At 48.5% G+C, this 19,735-nt stretch overlaps 1 protein-coding gene across 2 annotated transcripts in view; it reads right to left on the bottom strand.

Annotated features, from left to right (window-relative positions):
* The window catches only part of grin2aa (glutamate receptor, ionotropic, N-methyl D-aspartate 2A, a), a 129,716-nt gene that overhangs the window by 9,063 nt on the left and 100,918 nt on the right, over positions 1–19,735 (bottom strand). For both annotated transcript variants that reach the window (XM_076023870.1, XM_076023869.1), the window contains exons 6-13: positions 19,496–19,698; positions 16,369–16,540; positions 14,929–15,082; positions 12,732–12,857; positions 12,403–12,632; positions 6,653–6,813; positions 2,433–2,522; positions 1,657–1,754 (exon numbers count right to left, since the gene is read on the bottom strand). In XM_076023870.1, coding sequence (XP_075879985.1) covers positions 1,657–1,754; positions 2,433–2,522; positions 6,653–6,813; positions 12,403–12,632; positions 12,732–12,857; positions 14,929–15,082; positions 16,369–16,540; positions 19,496–19,698 — 1,234 coding nt within the window. The remainder of the gene's footprint in view (positions 1–1,656; positions 1,755–2,432; positions 2,523–6,652; positions 6,814–12,402; positions 12,633–12,731; positions 12,858–14,928; positions 15,083–16,368; positions 16,541–19,495; positions 19,699–19,735) is intronic.

Genomic DNA, 19,735 nt, shown 5'->3' with positions numbered 1-19,735 from the left:
TATAAGACCACTGTCAAGGAACAATTTTCGAAACAAAAAAAATAGTAGTTTGCAGATGGGAGCATGGTAGCTCTATCCAGCAGTTACCAGTTTGATACTAGTGCAGTATACAAAATTTGCGCACACTTCTCTGTCACTTTGCTTTCGCTCCTCGCTTCCTTCTTCTGCACACGCCGGCTCTGCTCTCTCGCTGCGTTCGCGAGAGCCGCGAGCCCACCCACCACATTGTGGCGATCTGATAAAGCAACACCCGCCAAGGCACGGAGTCACCTCCATCTATCAAAGACCTGCCCCCACCGACAGAAGCTCCCCCGCTTGTCGAGCGGTTTGCCGCTGACCTCGCGCTGCCGCAACTACCTGCCTTTCTGTTTTATTTCACTGTTTATGTAACTTGACGCGCCGGGTGAAAGGTCTGGCAAATCCGTTTGGTGATAACTTCACGAATCCAGCTCTGAGACGGCATTTTGGTGATACAGTTTGGTCAAATGTATCCATGATGAATAGATATCAGACCACCCAGGTGATTATTCTGCCCGTTGAGCCAGTTAGCAACAGGTTGAAGCTTCCTGCTGGCACGCACAAGAGATCTTGAGTGTGAATTTGTTTTATTGTGAAAAGATCATACATGTCTCATGCAACAGCAGCTTCTTCAGTATGCTTTTAAGGTGTTTTCTCGTGTGGTTTTCAACCTCCTAGGACCCGGCGTCCACATGCGTGGACATCACATTTTGGGTTGTCCAGACCACAATATTAAACTTTGGTCTATGAGGGCCTGGTGTCCACTTACGAGAACATTAAACTGCCACCTTACTGGTGGAAGTTTCCCCTTTTGGGGAGGTGAAGTGCATGCACATGTTAGGTTCAAGATGGCAGACAACCCACCCAGGAGCTCAGATGGCTACTCCCAATCCAAACGTCCAAGTGTTCATTATGGAAGTTGAATTTTGCAAAATATGCATGTGTATAAATATGTATGAAATATGTAATATCTCATATGTGGACATCATTTTTATATATTTTATTATAGTATATTATTATTGTCTACGATTGGAAAAAAAAAAATCCCTCTCCGCGGCCTTGTATGTTTAATTTAGAGTGGATCATTATTATGGCACCGACACGTGGTTTTAATCAACCGGAGAGGGAGTTAGCGCGAGTGGCTGCGAACGGCGAACGCCGTCCGCGCGCTCTGTAAGATGTAAATGAAAAGCCGGGCCTTCCTCTTCTCTCTCTCTCTCTGTTTTCCGGCCGGGGGAAACTGTTTACGTGTGAACTCGACCAGCTTACCGTAATAAAGGAATGTGGCAACTCAGATATGGTAATGCCAAGGCGTGTGTGTGCGCACAAACAAACAACAAACACACACACACACACACACCCAGAGAGATCTGGTGCTGGCAGAGAAGAATGCATTATAATATCTAACACACTGTGCCCTGTGTTTAGAGCAGCCTTTTGTGTCCAGAATAACATCAAAGGGCTATTTATACATCACTACCTTCCCTTTGTACTGTCAGGCTAGCTGTCTGTGTGTGTGTGTGTGTGTGTGCGTGTTCGGGAATGTATTACAAAGCCAGTAAGGGACGCTGCAACCTTCAACCCCTCCCCCGCCCGGAAATTGTCACGCGTTCCCGCCGGAGCGCTCCGGCCCCTCACCGTCGCCGATGATGGCCAGGATGGCCAGGTCCACCTGTCGTTTCCAGTAGGAGCCCTTCTGCAGAGCGATGCCGTAGCCGGTGGTGGCAAAGATGTACCTGAGCGCACGCAGGCACACACGCAGACACACAAACAAGACGAAACAGTTAACAGCGACACTGTTTATCTTAGCACCACAAAGCGGAAGGACTCTTTTGTTCCCGTTCCATTTTAATTAAAAACACCGAGGCATTTTCAAAACTGAGTCGCTCGCGGTGAACGGAACGCTTGCGTCGCTTCAACGCACGCAGCGAAATGCTTGCGTCACACATTTTGAGCCTGCATTTCTGGGAGACGTTGAGCCGATTGGAATCTGTTCCTGTTTTTTGGCAAGTCGTCTTGTTTTTAGTCCAGAGTTCAGATTCAGAAGAACTTCAACCACAAGAGTTTGTGAGCATATGGATGTGCATTTTCTTCCAAAGGCTTTCCCCGTTTGTGTTTTACTTGCTATGCAAGGAAAAAACCTGCATAGAAGCACAGTCTTATGACTAACATGTTCCCAAATGAAGACTCACTTTTTAGCTCAACGTGTGACTGCAAAACCCTCTTCTGATCAACTTCTCAGCATCATGTTTGCCCTTTAAAGTCTCAACGCTGCCTTGATTTCTGTCACATTGTTTATTCGCACTTCTGGTACAATTTTAGTTTGGGAACCCCAGAAATATTTTCTCGGGCCAATCAGCCGCTGCAAAACAAGCATTTCTCCAACTGGACTGCACTCGTGCGGATCCGCTCACCCGCTGCCGATGGTCACCAGCTTGCAGCCCTCGTCTCTGCCGGCCATGTAGTTCAGCACTGCGGCGTCGTAGATGAAAGCGTCCAGTTTTCTGCCAATTGGAGAGGAGGAGAAAAAAAAAAAAAAAAAAAAAAACAGAAAAAAAAAAGGAGCAAAGCGTGAGAATTTCTTCAAAGGATGCACAGGAAGTGGCGGGATTGAATCAGAAGAAGGGGGCTTATTTCTCGCAACGCGCCACCTGCTGATCAATCCCCGTAGTGGCAAATCATCTCCGATACTGGGACAGGACCACACACACACGCACACACGCACACACACACACACACACACACACACACACACACACACACACACACAGAAAGAGAGAGGACACAACACAGCTCGATACATCACGCCCCACTGCTGATGGGACCTCGAAGGCAAACGGACGACCGGGGCAAAACTTTCGGATGCATCGAGATATGTTCTCCTCTCTCTCCACACACACACACTCACATACACACACACACACACACACACACACTCACACACACATACAAACACCCACATAACAACCTGGGTAGAAAAAGTTGCAAAGCGGCACGTCCCAGCGAACCGATTCCAGACTCCGGCTGACATTTTCAGCGGAACTGATAGCATCACTTAGCTGCGCTCACCCCCTCTGTCAGTCGCGCACTCTTTGCAGGAGAACACACACACACCCGAGCGCGCGCACACATACACAAGGCGCTGACTGGCTGGCATTTGCCGAATGTCAGATTGCGGCCCTCTGACGGAGGCTCCCAGCCGACAGTTCGGCTGTGTAATTAGCTTAACCCCGTCGCCGGCTGGCGCGGGAGCGCACGCGCTAGCAACCTGCGCGCGGCAAGGCGCAGCACGGCGCCTCTAATGGCTCAGAGAGACGGTCTTGCCAGGGCACATCCGTCTCGGGGGGCGGTGGGGGCGAGGCGTAAAGAAACTTAGCGGCGCTGATCTTCCTCGCCACTTTCCGTCAAAACACCTCGGAATGGGGACGCGGTGGCAGGCAGGTGCGAGTCCAAATCTGGTTTTTACAGCCCTGCAGGGCGCCGATTCCACCGTCTCCTGTGGAAACCTGTTGAACTGCCGAGCGTGTTGCGTGTTCAGCCCAAATACAAACACCCATGTCTTGGGCAGTGGAGGAGCTTCGGACAGGAAGTCAAACCGCGAAAGGGGCCCCATTATGATTTAATTAATTAAATTCATTTTGGTGGTCGACTTCCAACAATAAACTCCTGCTTTGAGCTGCGCAGGCCACACAAAACAAGTGTGTCAGCTCAACTTGTGAAGGAGGAAGTCGAGCGAAATCAGAAGCAATTTGTTTAAGCGCAGTAACAGAAAAAAAAAAAGATCGAGCCCATTTAGAATTGCATAATAATTTTTTTATACCTAGCATGTCAGTTGGCATGCCAGTCACGCCTTAAGGAACAGCTGATAGTCCTGAAGGCGCAACCATCAGCTGATAAAGACGCGTCACACTCGCCGAAACATGTCAGGTAAATGACAACCAAAAACATGTCTGTGATGAAAGAATACTGGAATATCATTTGAAACTAGAAGACATAATGAATGAACAATTAGTTCAACTGTGCTAAAAGTCTTTCACAATAAGACCCCTTGAAAGGTCCCTGACATGACAAGGGGTGGAAGTTTGGGATATTTGGCTTTGGGATGAAATTCCACAATGCACCTAAAATGCATTTGAACCTTTAGAGGTAAAAAACAAAACAAAAAAAAAGAAAATTAATTGTGTAATATGGGGGCCTTCAATTTTCAATTCAAAAGTCGCACGTTGACAGAACCGTTGCAGATTTCAGCCGCGGAGAAACCTTCTTGTGATCGAATTCCCGCACTTCCCGCGTCTGCGCGCGCTAAATATAGCGCAATTATTTAGACGCGCGAATCCCGGCTCCCCCCCCACCCCACCCCACCCCACCCCAACGCAACCATCCCGCGCGGGTGGGGTTCTCCGGTTCGGGTGGCTCCAACAGATTTGGCTTGTAAAGCCTTGGCGGCATTATGTGCGATCACAGCTAATCCAGCCATCGAGACTCCAACATCTGAACGGCGCCACTGTTGCTCATCTGCTAATACCGCCGAATAGAATTATCAATGAGAGCATTAGCGGCTGCACACACCTGCAGCTGTGCGTGTGTGTGTGCGCGCGTGCGTGCGTGCGTCCCGAGCTGCATCACTTGGCTCGATTTAAGCATCTTTGCGCTTGTTTTTTTTTTCCCCCTCCAGTTCCCGTTCGCTTTATTTCAGCGGCAGTGATGCGGGCAGGGGCGGCTGAGAGCTTTAGAGACGGCGGAGTGGTTTACGCCGTCTTTACATGCTCGTGTTCCAGTTTACTGATGATTTATGGATGAGACGGAATGAAGCAGAAAGACACGACGGCTGCATAGGTTTTTTTTTTGTTTTTTTTAAAGAAACAGACATGAATCATGAATTAATCTCATATTTGTTGCGGGCATCTGCATCTGCATCCTCCTCCTCCTCCTCCTCTTCATCATTAACCCTTTCCAAAGCCGATTGGTTCCCGCCCCCGCGGTCGCTGACCAATCGGGAGTGACTGGCCTCACCTCGGCCACCGTTCGTCCTTCAGGTTGCCCCCACCGCTCCGCCTCCTTACCCGTGATGCCTGCGAGTCCCTTCCCCCCCACTCCTCCCCTCTCTTCCCCTTCATCTTCCCTTCTTCCGCTGCCCTCCATTTCTTATTCCATTACCAGCCGCCTTCTCCTCCGGTCTCCTGGCGCTCTCCTCCTTCCCCGCGCCCTTCCCTTCCTTGGTTTCCTCCAATCAGCTCCTTTGGCTCTTGGCCTTCTTACCCCGAGCCCCTCTCCCACTTTCCCCCCACTCCGCTCCCATGCGACGGTTTAATGAGTGTCCCTGTCCATCTCATTTCCTGCTTCTCCCTCTTTTCACATTTGCTTATTAAAACGTCTGAGTGCACCGGGAGATGTCTGCATCGTCGTGATTATTATTACTTTTCGGATGATTATTATCACCCAACACAAACCAGTTCTAAGGAGCTGCACCATCCGCAGTGAGTCACACTGGGTTCCAAGGTGGACGTCCCTCCCTTCTGTCTAATAGCTGCACCAAACACAAAGCTGTCTCAACGATTAGCTCCACCTTTTGGAGGACGGCTTCCTGTTTTCAAAGGGCTTTCTATTCTTTATCCGCACAGTTTATCCCAGTCCTTAGAAATTCATATGACGGAGGCCGTCTGCGTGTTCGCTGGTGGCTTCGGCTTTTGCTGAAAGGGACCAATTTCCTCCGCAGTTCCTTCAGAGGCACCTCGTACTGCGATTAAAGATTAAACAACGGCAAGTTTGGAATTCACATCATATCTTTTGGGAGAGAAATCAGACCATTGAGTATAATTAAATATTTGCATGCCCTAAAGACTGCAAATCCAACTGCAATAGTTTTAGTTATTGATTTTTTTTTCATGATATCATTCAATTTAACATTTCTAATTGAAATAATTAGAAAAAACAAAAACATCCTGAGGTGTTGGAATGATAAAAAAACAAAAAAAAAAAAACAATCTGAAACATAAAACATATTCAGAGTCATTTCATGTCCACATGCATGGCAATATTTTTCTTTTTGTTGTTGCCTCCTTTAAATCATTATGATTTGCATCCTGTAATTCAACACTCGAATCCAGACACGTGAGATTCTATGAATTCCTCAATTTCCTCCCCAAAAAAACTGGCCTCGGCGTCGCGCTCGAGGGAACGCGGGCCCGGGCAAGAGAGCGGCTTTGATGGTTACAAACGACAGAGTCCCTCTTGCCGGGTCAAATTTAGTTACACAATCACATTCCTCCTTGCGTCAAGTCATCTGTTACGCTCTCTCGCGCACAAATCCGATCCCGCGCGCGCTCTCAAACGGCTGACCTGCGGACTGAGGGGAGCCCAGATTGAGTTTTTTTCTTTGATTCTTTCTTTTTTTTTGTACGCGCTCCCTCAAATCTTTTGCCATCAATTCACTTCTGCAGCCGCCGCCGCCGCCGCCACAGAGGCCAGCGCTAAAAATAGCTCTTGCTGCTCCCAATGAAGAAGCCCATTCATCCCAGGTCTCGGAGGAGCTGTCAGATTCGCCGGCGAAAACACAAGCGAGCGCGCGCACAAGCTCACGTGATGACACACACACACACACACACTAGAAGAGAAGGGAAGCTGCGTGAGTTACCCTGTTTTGAGGCTGACGAGAGCGTCCACGACTCCGGTCTGATGGTACTTCACCATGTACTGGTGCATGGCCGGGTAGTTCTTGCGGATGTTTCTCTCCGTGGAGCCATTCGGGACAGTCCCGAAGCGGAAAGGGGGCGAGTAAGCGTAAGGGTTCTGGAACTGAGGTGTGGAGGGACAAGGACGAGACGAGAGAGGACAGGGACAAGTTAAAGCGGAGACGGGGACAAAGCGAGGACGTCGACTCGGAGGACGACGGCGAGCGAGAAGCGCGCTGAATTCCGAGCGCGGTTGGCGGCCACGTTAATTATGCAGCGCGCTCTCAACACTTTAAGGAGCTCGTGGAGTGAGACGGACGGCTGTGCCGCCCCCCCCCCCGCACACGTGCGCGTCCGCGAGGAGCCCTTTCATAGATGTGTCGACTGACAGGGTTGCACCTCGTTTCAACAGTGGGCCGTGTGGCTTTTCTACCTTAGAGCTACGGTTTAAGAATCCCTTTGGATGACGTAGCGACTTGTAACAGGGGGAACAGCACCACCACCGCTTAGCGGCTTTTAAAGAGCATTCGTACTATAACGTATTAGTGCTGTTAAAATTGTGTCATGAAAACTACTTCCCCCAATTCCTAATTAAGTTTGTACGCTTGTCTTTTGTTTTTGAATCACAGTTGATGCCGCAAAATTTTGGAAGGAAAGAGGTTTGTCGAATCAACTCAAGACGTGGCAAACATGCGGGTCACGTAGATTAGCAATTCCTGAAATCTTCTCTTCATTCTTTTCCCCGTATTTTTGTTTGTTAAGCCTTGTTAAGCTGTGCTTCTCCGTCTTACGAAATTTGGCTGGTCAAATATTTTAATGGAACAGGGTTCCATTTTTCAAAAGCTAGCTTGAAATTTGCTTGAGATTGACTGACAGTGTGATTCTCTGGACTGGTACGGGCTGGTACAACCTTGGTTTCCTGCCGAGCACCATGTTGTAGGAACACGCCTGTCCATTACGAGAACTTGGGAAGAAAAAACAACAACAAAAAAACAAACAACTAGCAGCTAGCTTTTAGCTAGCTGAAGCCAGCTTTCTACTAGCTTCTTAACATCAAGGCTGAAAGGGTTGCTAGAATTATGCAAAATCGATATATCGCAATAAAAAACTGGTAATGGAAACACCTAACCTTCGAAAAACGAAGCGTAAAAGGTTTTTACACTCTCATGAGTTGTTTTTTTCCGACGTATTGATATAGAGGTGTAATGGAAAGGTTTTTTTTTTGCATTTACACAAGGGAAGTGACGGTCACGTGACCAGATCACTTGAATTAGCTGCTCCAAAGCGCAAAATGTTTTATACCTCCGTCCTCCTCAAAGTGGGGTCTCCCGGGGAAGAGATTTCACGAGAATTACAGCTTAGGCGCTTCACACTATTCAATGGAAACACCTGCAAATCGCAAATGTACTTTGTCGAAATTTTAGAAATATCGCTTTTGCTTTGCGAAAAAACCGCAATGGAAACGCAGCGACAGAGGCTGTTCTCCTTGAAGGTTGTCAGACAGGCAACCGCGGCTATATTGATCTATAAATCTTTCCAAATGATGCTGATACAATTGGTTTAGTTGCTTTTGTTGTTTTTAAATCATCCATCTCTTCACAGTCATCTCACCAGCAAACCTCAATGCTCTTCACTGTGCAAACTGTTTGCAGTGCAGGCCGGCGTTTTATGACAGTGTGCACTGAAGCGCCGCAGTCGCAGAAAAAAAAAAAAAAAAAGAAGCCCTATCAATAATCTGTGCGGCGCAGCCCTGAAAGCATAAGGAAACGGCACACGCCTTACACAGGGAGGGAGAAAAGATTATTTTTAATTGAATGCACATTGATAGGAAGCGCAATCCGTCCACGTCTGCTTAACATCTGCAAACACAGTGTGTGTGTTTGACTGCCAGATATGAAATGTTAATGTGAACCAGTTCCATCAAAGCGAGCGGGGCAGACTGCTCGCATGCGGATGTGTTTTTGTGAGCGCGCGGCCCGCACGCGTGCGCCGCTATTGTGTAAGCGGGTCAGGCTGAGGCCGCGTTTGGAAAGTGCGCGCGCCGGCCGTGATGTCACACACAGCCTGTGTGTGTCAGCGTCAGAGGCGCTCGATAGCCCGGAGGAGGCGCTTGCATTCCCACGCCATCCTATTGTTTATCTCCTCTCCTCTCCTCTCCTCTCCCGCTCTGCTCCTCCCTCACTCGGGAATTTCTCGCGGCGCAGCGACGGGCCGGGACGCCGCGTGCGCGACCGCGGCGCTGGAGGGATGCCGGTTCAACTACGTACGAAGGCTCGGACTACATTTTTCTGCTGCACTGTGATCAGCAGAGGGGGGTTTCGCAACCAGCAAAACCTGGACAGAGAGATGGCTTATGTCTGCATGTGAATTAGAGCTGAAACGATTCATTGACCAAATAATTGAAAATTAAATAATTATCTCATTACAACTTTCCCCGAATTAAAGCTCTGTTTATTTTTGCTAAACATTGATTCCGCTATTGTGCTGCACACGGACACTTATTGTGATGCACACGATGCCAGGATTGATGATTTCATGTATAATCTTACTTTCGCGTTTATGTGGTTGTTACTTAAGCTGGTTCTGGAATCAAGAACACTTTTATTACCGCTTCAAATCCTTTTTCAATCAAATCGATGGGAATAACTGTGAGACCAGGACGAGGACAAGCCGACTGAGGAGGAGCCGGAAGAGCCAATTAACGTCTTTGCCTGTCACACGTGCTTGTTTTTGTGCCAATATACTCGGCGTTTTGACAAACGAGACCAATCGGACCGAGTGTGGGGATCAGTTGGCCTTCACGCCGTCCTCTCAGATGAGACTTCACCTGGGAGACGTGGGGAAGTGTAAGGAGCCTGTCATGCTGACAACCGCGGCGGCAAACTGGCCGGAGCGGTTTGACGTCCAGGCCGGTTGCGGAACTGCGTCTGTTCAGAAAATAAATGTTTGGAGAGGCCGTTGTAAAGCACCAGCACCCCCCCCCCCCGAGGTTTTATGTGCCTCGTGACGCCGTCGTCCGCGTCACATCACAGCCGCGACTGTTGTTCAGTGCGGCAGGAACAACCTACGGTGTGACATTGCTTGAATAAGCTGTAATATTCCGTTTCTCCGGCTCTCTTGTTTTGCCTCATATCTTTTTTTTTTTTTTTGCTCCTCTCATGCGCCCAACTCCATCTCCTTATTATGCAAGTTCTGCTGTTATATAAGCAAAGGACACCCTTTTGTGTGTGCGTGTGTGCGCCTGCGCTCGTGTGTGTGTGTGTGTGTGTGTGTGTGTGTGTGTGTTGGGATCCCTGTACTCCAGACTTCAATGCTCCTCCTCCTGCTTTTTGTTCTCCCTGACTTGCCACTGTGCGCTGCCACAAGTCACTGGTGGATCCTGTTTCATATTCAACTTTGTCTGAATGCATTTTTGTTATTTCACTAAGGTTTGTTATTTCCGGGTGCCGGTGTAAAACAGTGACTCACAAACACAATGGAAGTCTTATGCCTACAGCTTCCTTCTGCTTGAACTGTTCCTTCAGGGGGGAGGTGGCACAGGAGTTTGGTTTTCTTTTTGGTGAATGTCAAGTTTTCAGTTAAAATTGAAGAAGTTGAACAACGGCTCAATTTTCCATGTTTTCTTTCTTTTTTTTTTTTTTAGTTTTGTTACATTTTAGTTCTGTTGTGTCAGCGTACAGGGGCCAGTGTGTGCGTGTGTGTTGAGATAGAGATGGGAAGAAATGCTCGTCACAAACGATGACATGAAGGTGAATCTGCTGTCTGATGGTCTTTCCGATAGCAGCTGTAATCTCATTGTAAAAATGACAAAAAGCCCAAACGGTGCGCGGTCTGGGCTGCTGCGGACAGCCTCCTCGCTAGCGCAGATGCCCACCGTTTAAACTACAGACGCTGTCATTAGCAAAAGAGAAGACATTTTTTTTTTTTAATTTTGACTTTCTGGAAGAAAAAAAAACGTATTTTGTGATGTTTTTTTCAGGGTGCCATTGTTCCCCTTTCCATGTGACTCACCGAGCCTTTAAAACATTGGATCAGTGAGCGGCTCATTCATTATTAAGAGCGTTTGTCTTACGGAGGGGGGCTTAAATGAGATGTCAAGCTGCCCCCAGATCCCACTGGGTGTTTAAGCAGGCAAGTGTTTTTGTTTTTTTTTCCCGCCCCAAAATGTCAACCAGCAGATCTTGACACTTCATGGCTTTTGTTTCATTATTATTACTTTTTCACAGCAGCTATATCACCAGGGGCTGACGGAAGGGGGCAAAAATCAGGCCGTGTTAAAGGAGAAAGGAATAAAAAAAAAAAAAAAACAACCCTCCGGCATCTCTTTCAGTACTTTTCTCCATCATTTGGCAGGATAACTCGACGTCCGCCGCCCTGGCTCAGCGTATCAGTCCGGGAGATTGCATTTTCCCCGGACACCCCCCCCCACCCTCCACCAACCCGCAGACCCTCCACCCTCCACCCAGAACCCACCCCCCACCCCCGCCGCCTTTCTCCTACCTTTCTGGCCGTCAGCCTGGCCCATATCTGTCCGCCCGTTGTCTTGTGCCATCTTGAGCGTCTTGGCCTCTTGCTATTCCCGAGTCGCCCTCCTGCCAGTGTCCCGCCTCCTCCTCCTCCCCCTTACCTCCCCCCTCGACTCCTTCTGCATGTTGTCAACCCCCACCCCCCCCAACCGCAGCCCCACGTGCCTCTTCGGGAGCCCGTCCCGCTCACTCTCCCTCTCCCTGGGAACTCTCTACCCTTTTGCTTCTTTTTCTTCTTCTTTTTTTTGGGGGTTATTTCTGGGGCTCGACCTTTTCCTTTCATCTCGCAGCTCGTCCACCTTTTCTCCTGCAAGGGCACATTATGTAGAACTTGATATTCCTTGCACTGATGTTTTCTTCCCTCTGGTGTGTGTGTGTGTGTGTGTGTATGTGTGTGTGTGTGTGTGTGTGTGTGTGTGTGCGTGCGTGCGTGGTTATCTGTGCATTTATCACAAAATATAGAATCTCGTTTCAATGCCCGTCATTCGCCCGTCACATCCATCATTCGCTGCAGTGGCTGACAGGTGATTCAATCGTTACAGAGATATTTGCGTCGGCGTTCCAATTTCCTGAAGCACCTCAGCCCCTTTTTAGATCTAAAGGTGCAAAGACCTCCTGTTTATTTATTCCGACGCGTCTCACAAAATTTCCGCCGCTTCTTTAAAGATACAAATGCAACCAGGCGGCTCTTAAGTTCTGCTCGTTTCTTTTTCAAGTATCGCAGCTCAGATTTTAGCTGGCTTAGAGAACATGAGGATTGGATCTAAAAGACCGTGACTTAAACGTTAGGCAACAGAGTCCTCCAGTCCACTAGGTGGCATCGCCCTTATAAAACCCACTGCGTCTGAATCAAGCTCGTTCTCCTTCGCTGGAAACAGACGGTCATGTTCCCACAGAGAGCAGGTCCGCTGGGAAAGAGGCAGGATCTACGGCCGCTCAGACCTTGGGATTTTTACCCTGAAATCACAGCTGGTGTGAGAAAGATGTGAGACCAAATGGGGAATCAAAACAGGGACAAACAGAGAGGTCTTTTGCAGATGGATGAGAAAGGAAGCAGTCCATGCATGGCCATGAAGGGCGTCCCGCCAACACGTGATGAGTAGACAGGCTTTCATCCCTTTCCAATGTGCTCTCCCACCGAGCCCGCAAAGCAGCGTCTTCCCAAGACCCGGTTGGTCGCGACTAACCTTGTTGTCGGACAGCCCGGTGACTTGGTCCACAAATTCCTCCTGGATCATGAAGGCGGCCAGGTTGGCAGTGTAGGAGGCCAGGAAGATGACGGCGAAGAAGGCCCACACGGACACAATGAACTTACTGGTGGTTCCTTTCGGGTTTTGCACCGGCACGGAGTTGTTGAAGACCAGACCCCACAGCAGCCACACGGCCTTGCCCATGGTGAAGGAGGGGCCGTGAGGGTCTGAGCAGGTGGGCAGAAACGGAGGGAAGAGGCGGTTTAGAAACAAGGAGCGACGCACAGAGCGAGCGAGCGAGCGAACGAGAGCGGAATCGCGCTTACCTCGCCCCTGCGCCAGGTTCCTGTTGAATCCGAGAGGACTGATGTACTCAAACATGAAGACAGCCATTGCAGTGACCAGTAGGAGCATGACGAACATCATCACCCACACTGATGCACTGAATGGCTCTGAAGGAGAGAAGGAGAGGAGAGAAGAGAGCAGACATTTAGCATTGAGAAATACTCCACTTTTCATTCTACAGTGAGGCCGCTTGCTTGATCAGTTGCCATGAACAGAGTGAATAAAGGCCATTACACAGCAAAGACTTGAAATAAACACAGTCAGCATACAAAATATGGTTTTTGTGGCATGAATTATTCACACCAGCATATAAGGGCCCTTAAGAAAACACACACGCACAGACACACACGCACACGGAGGGAAGTTTTTCAAAGACATCTTTGTCTAAAGACAAATTTATTAAAGACATCTTTAGAACTGTGCACAATCTCAATATGTTAAAACATTTCTGCAAAAAAATCTTCTATGGCCTCATCTTAGTGAAACGTCCACTTTTGACCTGAAGAGTGCCTGGTTGGAAGGCAGTGCGTGGGTTAATGCGGGCGACTGCACTGTGAGAAAGAACTGCACTTTGAGAGCAACTCTTAATGCAGCACATTGCAAATGCGCACGGGGCCTCCGAAAAACTTTTTTTTTTTTTTTTTTTTTTTTTACACCTCCTTCCCTCCCACCGCCTCACACGGTCCAGCCTCCAGTTTGACAGCGCGAGGAGGCGTGTGGCACGGCGTCAGCACTCCTGTCCTCCCTCGCAGCTCACGGCGCCGCTGCAGAGATTAAACCCCGGCTCTAATGTATGGGCACAGCGCCGCTGGCACAGGGCCGTGAACCGTGTGTGTGTGTGTGTGTGTGTGTGTGTGTGTGCATGCTGGCAAGTGTCCATCGCTAGGTTTTCCTACTAACTCCTTATAATTGCCACTCCGGTGGCATTAGCAGACGCTGCAACCGCGCCAACGCAGCACCTGACCGCGTGAGTGTGTGTGTGTGTGTGTATGTGTGTGTTTTAGTGCATGCGTGTGTTAGAGCAGTGGAGGGCAGCCACGGGGCACTAGGGTGGGGGTTCGAAAATCAGAAAATCGTAGAGATAAAAAAAAATGCAACTAAATAGTATAACAATATAAATTAGTTTAATTATTTTTGCAATCCAATTAAAGTGTAATAATCATCATTAAATATAATCCAGTCATATATCCAGTCAATATTGCCAGTCAAAAAAAGATTATCAACATGTCAGTTGATACTATTCTAATTTTAAAGAAATGTAGCAATCATGGAAAAGCAAATAAGTGTAAGAAAAACAAATCTAACAGTTGATGTTTGGTTGGTTGCGCGGTGGTTAGCGCTGCGGCCTCACAGCAAGAAGGATGTGGGTTCGATTCCGGGCCTGGGGCCTTTCTGTGTGGAGATTGCAGGTTCTCTCCGGGTTCTCCGGCTTCCTCACACAGTCCAAAAACATGCATGTGAGGTCAATTGGAAACTTTAAATTGTCAGTAGGTGTGTGTGTGTGTGAGTACAAATGGTTGTTTGTGTAGATGAGGCCCCGCGATGAACTGGTGACTTCGTCCTATGACAGCAGGGAGAGGCTCCAGCAAAACTTTGAGCTCCGGGAAGAAGCGGGTATTGAAAATGGATGGGAACGGGGTCCCCTGCCAGAAGCTAACGCTGTTTAGGGGGCCATGGATTGAAAAAGTGTTATGTTTTTTTGGCATCGGCTTCTTCTGCCGCCCGTGCTCAGTGTGCTTAAGTGGATTTCAGCATGTGTATGGATGTGTGTGCGTGTGCAGAATCTGGGACGTCAGCACCGAGGCACTGCGCATGGGAGGCGAACGTGACCGAGCAGCCGTGGCGGGGATATTGGCGGCTAAAGAAAACCGCTGCGGTTAAATCCCTCTCAGGTAAGTAAGAGTCACTGTAGCAGCAGGAGGCCCCAGTTGAGCTAATTCCCCTCTATGAGGCAGCAGGTATTGACAGCTGTGTTGCGCAACTGAGTCGTGTTGCCAGTTCTGTATCCTGGGGAAGCCAGGAAAATAAAAAATAAATAAATAAAGACTCGCTCAGACCGCAAAACAAATATCATTCCGCACTGACACGCGCACACACACGCGCGCATACACACTGAGGAAGCGAACAAGATGTTGCTTCCTCTTCCGCTCGACAGTACTTCGGCGGCCCGATAGTCACCTAGAAAGGCTGACGGGGAGACGGTTCCGTTGCTGCGAGAGACCATGACGCTGATCCCGGTTTCCACAAACGGGACGGAGAAATCGATGACCTCAGAACGCTCCTCATTGATCGTCAGAGATCCGACGGCCATGACGGCTTTCTTATAGACCACCTGGAAGGAGAGGGAGGGAGGGAGGGCGGAGAAGGAAGTGACGGTGGGCGGGTGCAGGAGGAGGGAAGGTGGGCAAGTGAGTGGGACGACAAAAAAAAAAAAAAGAGAGGTTGAGTCAACGTTTTATTTAGTGTGACTATTTCTCTTATTATCACACACACAAACACTTATATGTATACAGTATACATATATAAATAAAAGCCTCATCGAAGGATCACCAAATCTCAGCTCAACAATCTATTTTATCCATCCTGGAATAAAAGTCTTGAAACTGCTCTGGTTTTACCGCCAATCAGCTTCTATTTAGCTGCGAGGAAGCCAGAAAGGAGCAACTGCTATAGTAGCTGCATCAGAAGAAGAAAATGGAGGAAACAGGAAGTGGCTTTGAGCCTTGCAGCTGATTAAAAGGGGTTTTCCAGAGCTTTGCTTAACCGCAGGGGTGACGTGCGGCTAATACAGCGTCAACCTTTAGCTAGCGGGCTAAGCTAGAAGCAGCAAATCAATCTGAGCGGTCTGCTTGATCGTGACATTTTCAAGAGTTCTGTCAACCTTTATCGAAAGGTCAAACGTGCTGTATACCAGGTCAAACCACAAAAAAAAAAAATGTACTGGGTCAATTGGACTATGAGGTGTGAAAACAACCTACAACTAGAGTGTGAAAATAAGAAAAATAAATAAATAAATAAACGTCACAATCCTCCCAAGTCCGCATGTTATCATCTGCATACGGTCGGCACAAATTAACATCAGTCACAATAATAGCCAGCAGCAGCGACAAAAATAAAAAGGCAATTTAGCAAAACGTCTGCCAGATCTGCACTAGAGAGGATTTCGGGCTTCTGTTGATCACTAATTTGTCTAAATCTTGAGCAGAATTTTTAATTCGACGTATTTAATTTGGGAGCCATAGTCGTCGTAAAAGAAGATTGATGCGAGTAGAAGTGTTATGGATAAAGACATCCATAAAGAAGCCATAAATTTTACAGTCTTAAAATAAACTCTTAAAGTCAAATTTGCTAATCAAAGACACGGAGGAGTCTTCCCAACGACTTGGTTGCTCAGAAAGAATCATTCGCTGCCGAGTGTTTTGGCTTATTCCTGATAAAATTCTTAAAAGAGTTGCAAAGTTTCCACATTTGAATTTTTTTAACGGAGAATTCCCACTGTTGTTGTTTATTTTTTTTAGCTCATATAAAATGATGTAAATACAGTGTGTATATATTTAGGCATCGAGCAGATACAAAAATTCAACAACACACAAACAAGCGGTGACGGCTTCGTCCTACCTCTCCCACCATCCCATTCCAGACATTGTTGATCTTCTTGCCATGCTTGCCATTGGTTACCAGGTACAGGTCATAGGTGAACCTCACGTACTTTGCAATCTTTTTCAGAATGTCGATGCAGAAGCCTTTGCAGCACTTCTTGATGTACGTCCCACCAGCCTCAGTTGTGTTGCTGCGGAGACAACAAAGAGACGCATTGTGAGCCGCCTGGTTCGGTCGGCACCACTTTAGTGACGCAATGATCGGTGATTGGCTTCAGGGAGCTAAAATGGGGGGGGGGGCTAACCACGCTGCTTTGAGATCTGTCGGAACTCCCTTGTTGGATAATTAACCATGCGAGGCCGCTGCACTTGAGTCCAGGATGAAAAACAAACATCTTAAATGAAAATAGGACAAAGGTGTCACTGTCCCACACTTGAATAAACGCTGCACGACCCAGGAGACGTTGGCTATGGAACTGAGCACCCCTCCCCTCCCTGCGCTTCGGGTGAGTCCACCTCACAAACAAGGCACGTCACCAAAGCGACTTTTCCACCTTTAATTTTCGCCCGCGTGCCAACAGAGGAGTGAAGGAAACGGGCTACTTGTCCCCCTCCCTCCCCCCCGTCTTTTGTGTCTCTCTGGAGGGGGAGGAGCGTAGCGACGGCGGTGGCGGCGGCGGCGGCGCTGCATCTGCAGGCCTTGCACCATCTGTGCGCATGAATTCCAGAGCAAGGGAGGTTCAGGCGCTGTTCGCTCACTCGTTCGTTGAGCCACCTGGGGCTCTCATTTAACTTTTAGATGTGTGCTAATCAGCAGAAGATAGCTCTGTCCTTTAGGTGAACAACGAGCCCGGACAGCAACTTTGTCGGAAAGAAAGAAACAAACAATAAGTAAATAAATAAAGACCCCCCCACCCCACCCGCACCCCCGCACTGCCGGCCATGACTCCGCAGCTACCTTCAGAGTTTCCTCGGAACAATTCTCCAGCCCGAGTTTGAATTGGCGAGAGCTATTATCTCTCTGGAGACAAATTCACTTGTAACCGTTTCGAACAACGGACTGGGGGGGGGGAAGAAAAACAAAACGAAAAAGACAATAAATCCTCGACGCCGATCAGTGATCAGCTGCGAATGGCTTTTCGTGCGAGGAGGCACTTATGATGGAGATAAGATCCACAGCAGCTGTTCGGGGGGCCTGATCCGAAATGAAATAAAAAGGCTCATTTGCATCTAAATTCGTCCTCGCTGCACGCACGCACACACACACGCACACACACATACACACACACACACACAGGGATCACACGACAACAAGACCTCGCTTATTCCCAAACTGCAGACGAATTACTGCCTTTTCTTGCCTCGCTCATTGAAGATAAAGACTTTCACGGGCGACTCCAGCACTTCTTTGTCATTTCATATCGATTGTTCCAATATGAGGGACAAAATAAGAAGTTGTTGCAGCAAATTTGTAGGAGTTGCTAACACGGTGTGGTGGGCTCGCGTGAAGGCCCAATGAATTGTGGGAAAAAACAAATAACATTTGTTTGATATGGAAATATAATTTCTGCAGTGTAAACATGAATCCCTTCAAGCAATAAATTAACTGACACTGCAGTGATGTTGAAAAGATAGTTTAAAAAAAAAAGGACTGATCCAGTCTAACAGAACCAAATGAGGCAGTCGGGGCGTTTCCATTCAATTTGGATTTAAATTCCAGTTAAGTTGTTAAATTTCCCCAATGCAGGCCTTTGATTTCCCCAATTACAGCTTGACCAACTAAGTTTAGGAGGATTTTTGGGGGACATGCAAGCAGTGCCCTGCTTCTGAAAAGTATAGAAATACAAAAACAATTCAGAAAAAATAAAATCTCTCTCTCCACTCTACACCACCGCAATCGCAGAGGACTGCTCGGGGGCTGTGCACCAAAGTCAAAAGTTTGACGAAAAAGTCGCACAAGCGGACGCGAACTTTAGCGCAGTTTTTTTCTGGGGAGTAAGAAAAGGTGGTGGTGAGTGGGGACATTCACCTGCACGCCTTAGCGGTTGCAACGGTGGAGCGGCTAATGCTAAAGCTTCGCCTCTGGCATTTCTCCAGCATCAGAATTTGGGAACGGGTGTAACGCGAGCAGCAGCAAAGGCGGCCACAGCCACACGCGTACCGTCGTGCCCTTATTTTGAAGAGCCGCGGCGATGCCGCCGAGGCCGTTTGCCAACTTGGCAGACCAACTGGATGTACAGAAGCACTGCGGCGCCCCCAGGGGCGACTCCGGAGACAGCGGCGCGGCTATATTAGCGTACGAGCGCGGCTCGTCGTTCGGGCTCCGGGGGCCCGGGCGAGTGGCTCCGAGGTTTCTGCATGCATGGGTGGTCGTCCACATCCCCACGTCCCATCCCTCCATCTCAGCCTCTCGCCCTCACAAATGGAGGCCGCGGACGCTTGAGTGCCGATTGCACCGTGGGAGAGGGGAGAGAGAAAGATGCACTCGGACGCAATGGCCTGTGAGATAAGTGGACATGTGGCGGCGGAGGACATACAGGAGCTTGTGCATGCGCCTTTTCTACGGTCCTCCTTGGAGATGCTTTATCCTCCGCCCTACTTCACAGTGATTGTGGATGGAAATCTCTTGGACCCTGTTGGCATTCGACCGGGCCAGTTTGCGCATCTCAGTGAGCGATTGCGTGTGTGCGTGCGTGCGTGCGTGCTGACTTGCAGCACTACGCGTCTTCAGAAGCCAATTCAATGCATTGGCTTTAGTCAAGTTTTAGTACCGGATAAGAAAAAAATGAAGTTTGCGCGTCCTGTTTGACTAAATAAGAGGAACCGGTGGTGGGAAATCTCATTCTTTTTCCTGACTCGCTTTCACATGAGTCTCCTAAGAGAATCAGATTTTTTTGAGTAATGCAAGTCACTCACACATAACCCGGAGAAACTTGGAAAGTTGTGTATTTAACTTCAATTTAAACTGAAAACTTTCTTTTTCTATTTTTCCTAAGTGACTGTTTTCTTGCGCGTTGTTGGAGGGAACTTTTGAGCACAAAATAGCGTTCTTGTCTCTGGGAAGCACAGGACACATTTCCACGCTGGTGTTGTTAAATCAGGCTTAAACTCGCAATGGTAGAAGGAGCACGAGGAGGCGTTCTTACTCTTTGACGTGCTTCCTGCAGGGCACGGAGTTCCTCATGCAGGTGCCCGTGAGCCTCTCCACGTCCTCCACGATGACAAAGGGCTTCTCCTCCAGCGTGACGATGGACAGGTGGCTGTCGTCCAGCTCGGCGTCGCCGAAGGAGTTGAAGCGCGGCCACACTGGGTATTTAAGAGAAAGGCTGCGGTTGTCCAGTTTCCCCATCTGGAGGCAACGACAGAAAAAGAGGTTACCCGGCGAA

Source organism: Nelusetta ayraudi, unplaced genomic scaffold, assembly GCF_046127955.1.
Source record: "Nelusetta ayraudi isolate G7.1 ecotype Tasmania unplaced genomic scaffold, CSIRO-AGI_Nayr_v1 ptg000016l, whole genome shotgun sequence".
NCBI classification, from domain to species: domain Eukaryota; kingdom Metazoa; phylum Chordata; class Actinopteri; order Tetraodontiformes; family Monacanthidae; genus Nelusetta; species Nelusetta ayraudi.
This window is presented reverse-complemented; position numbering and strand designations above follow the sequence as displayed.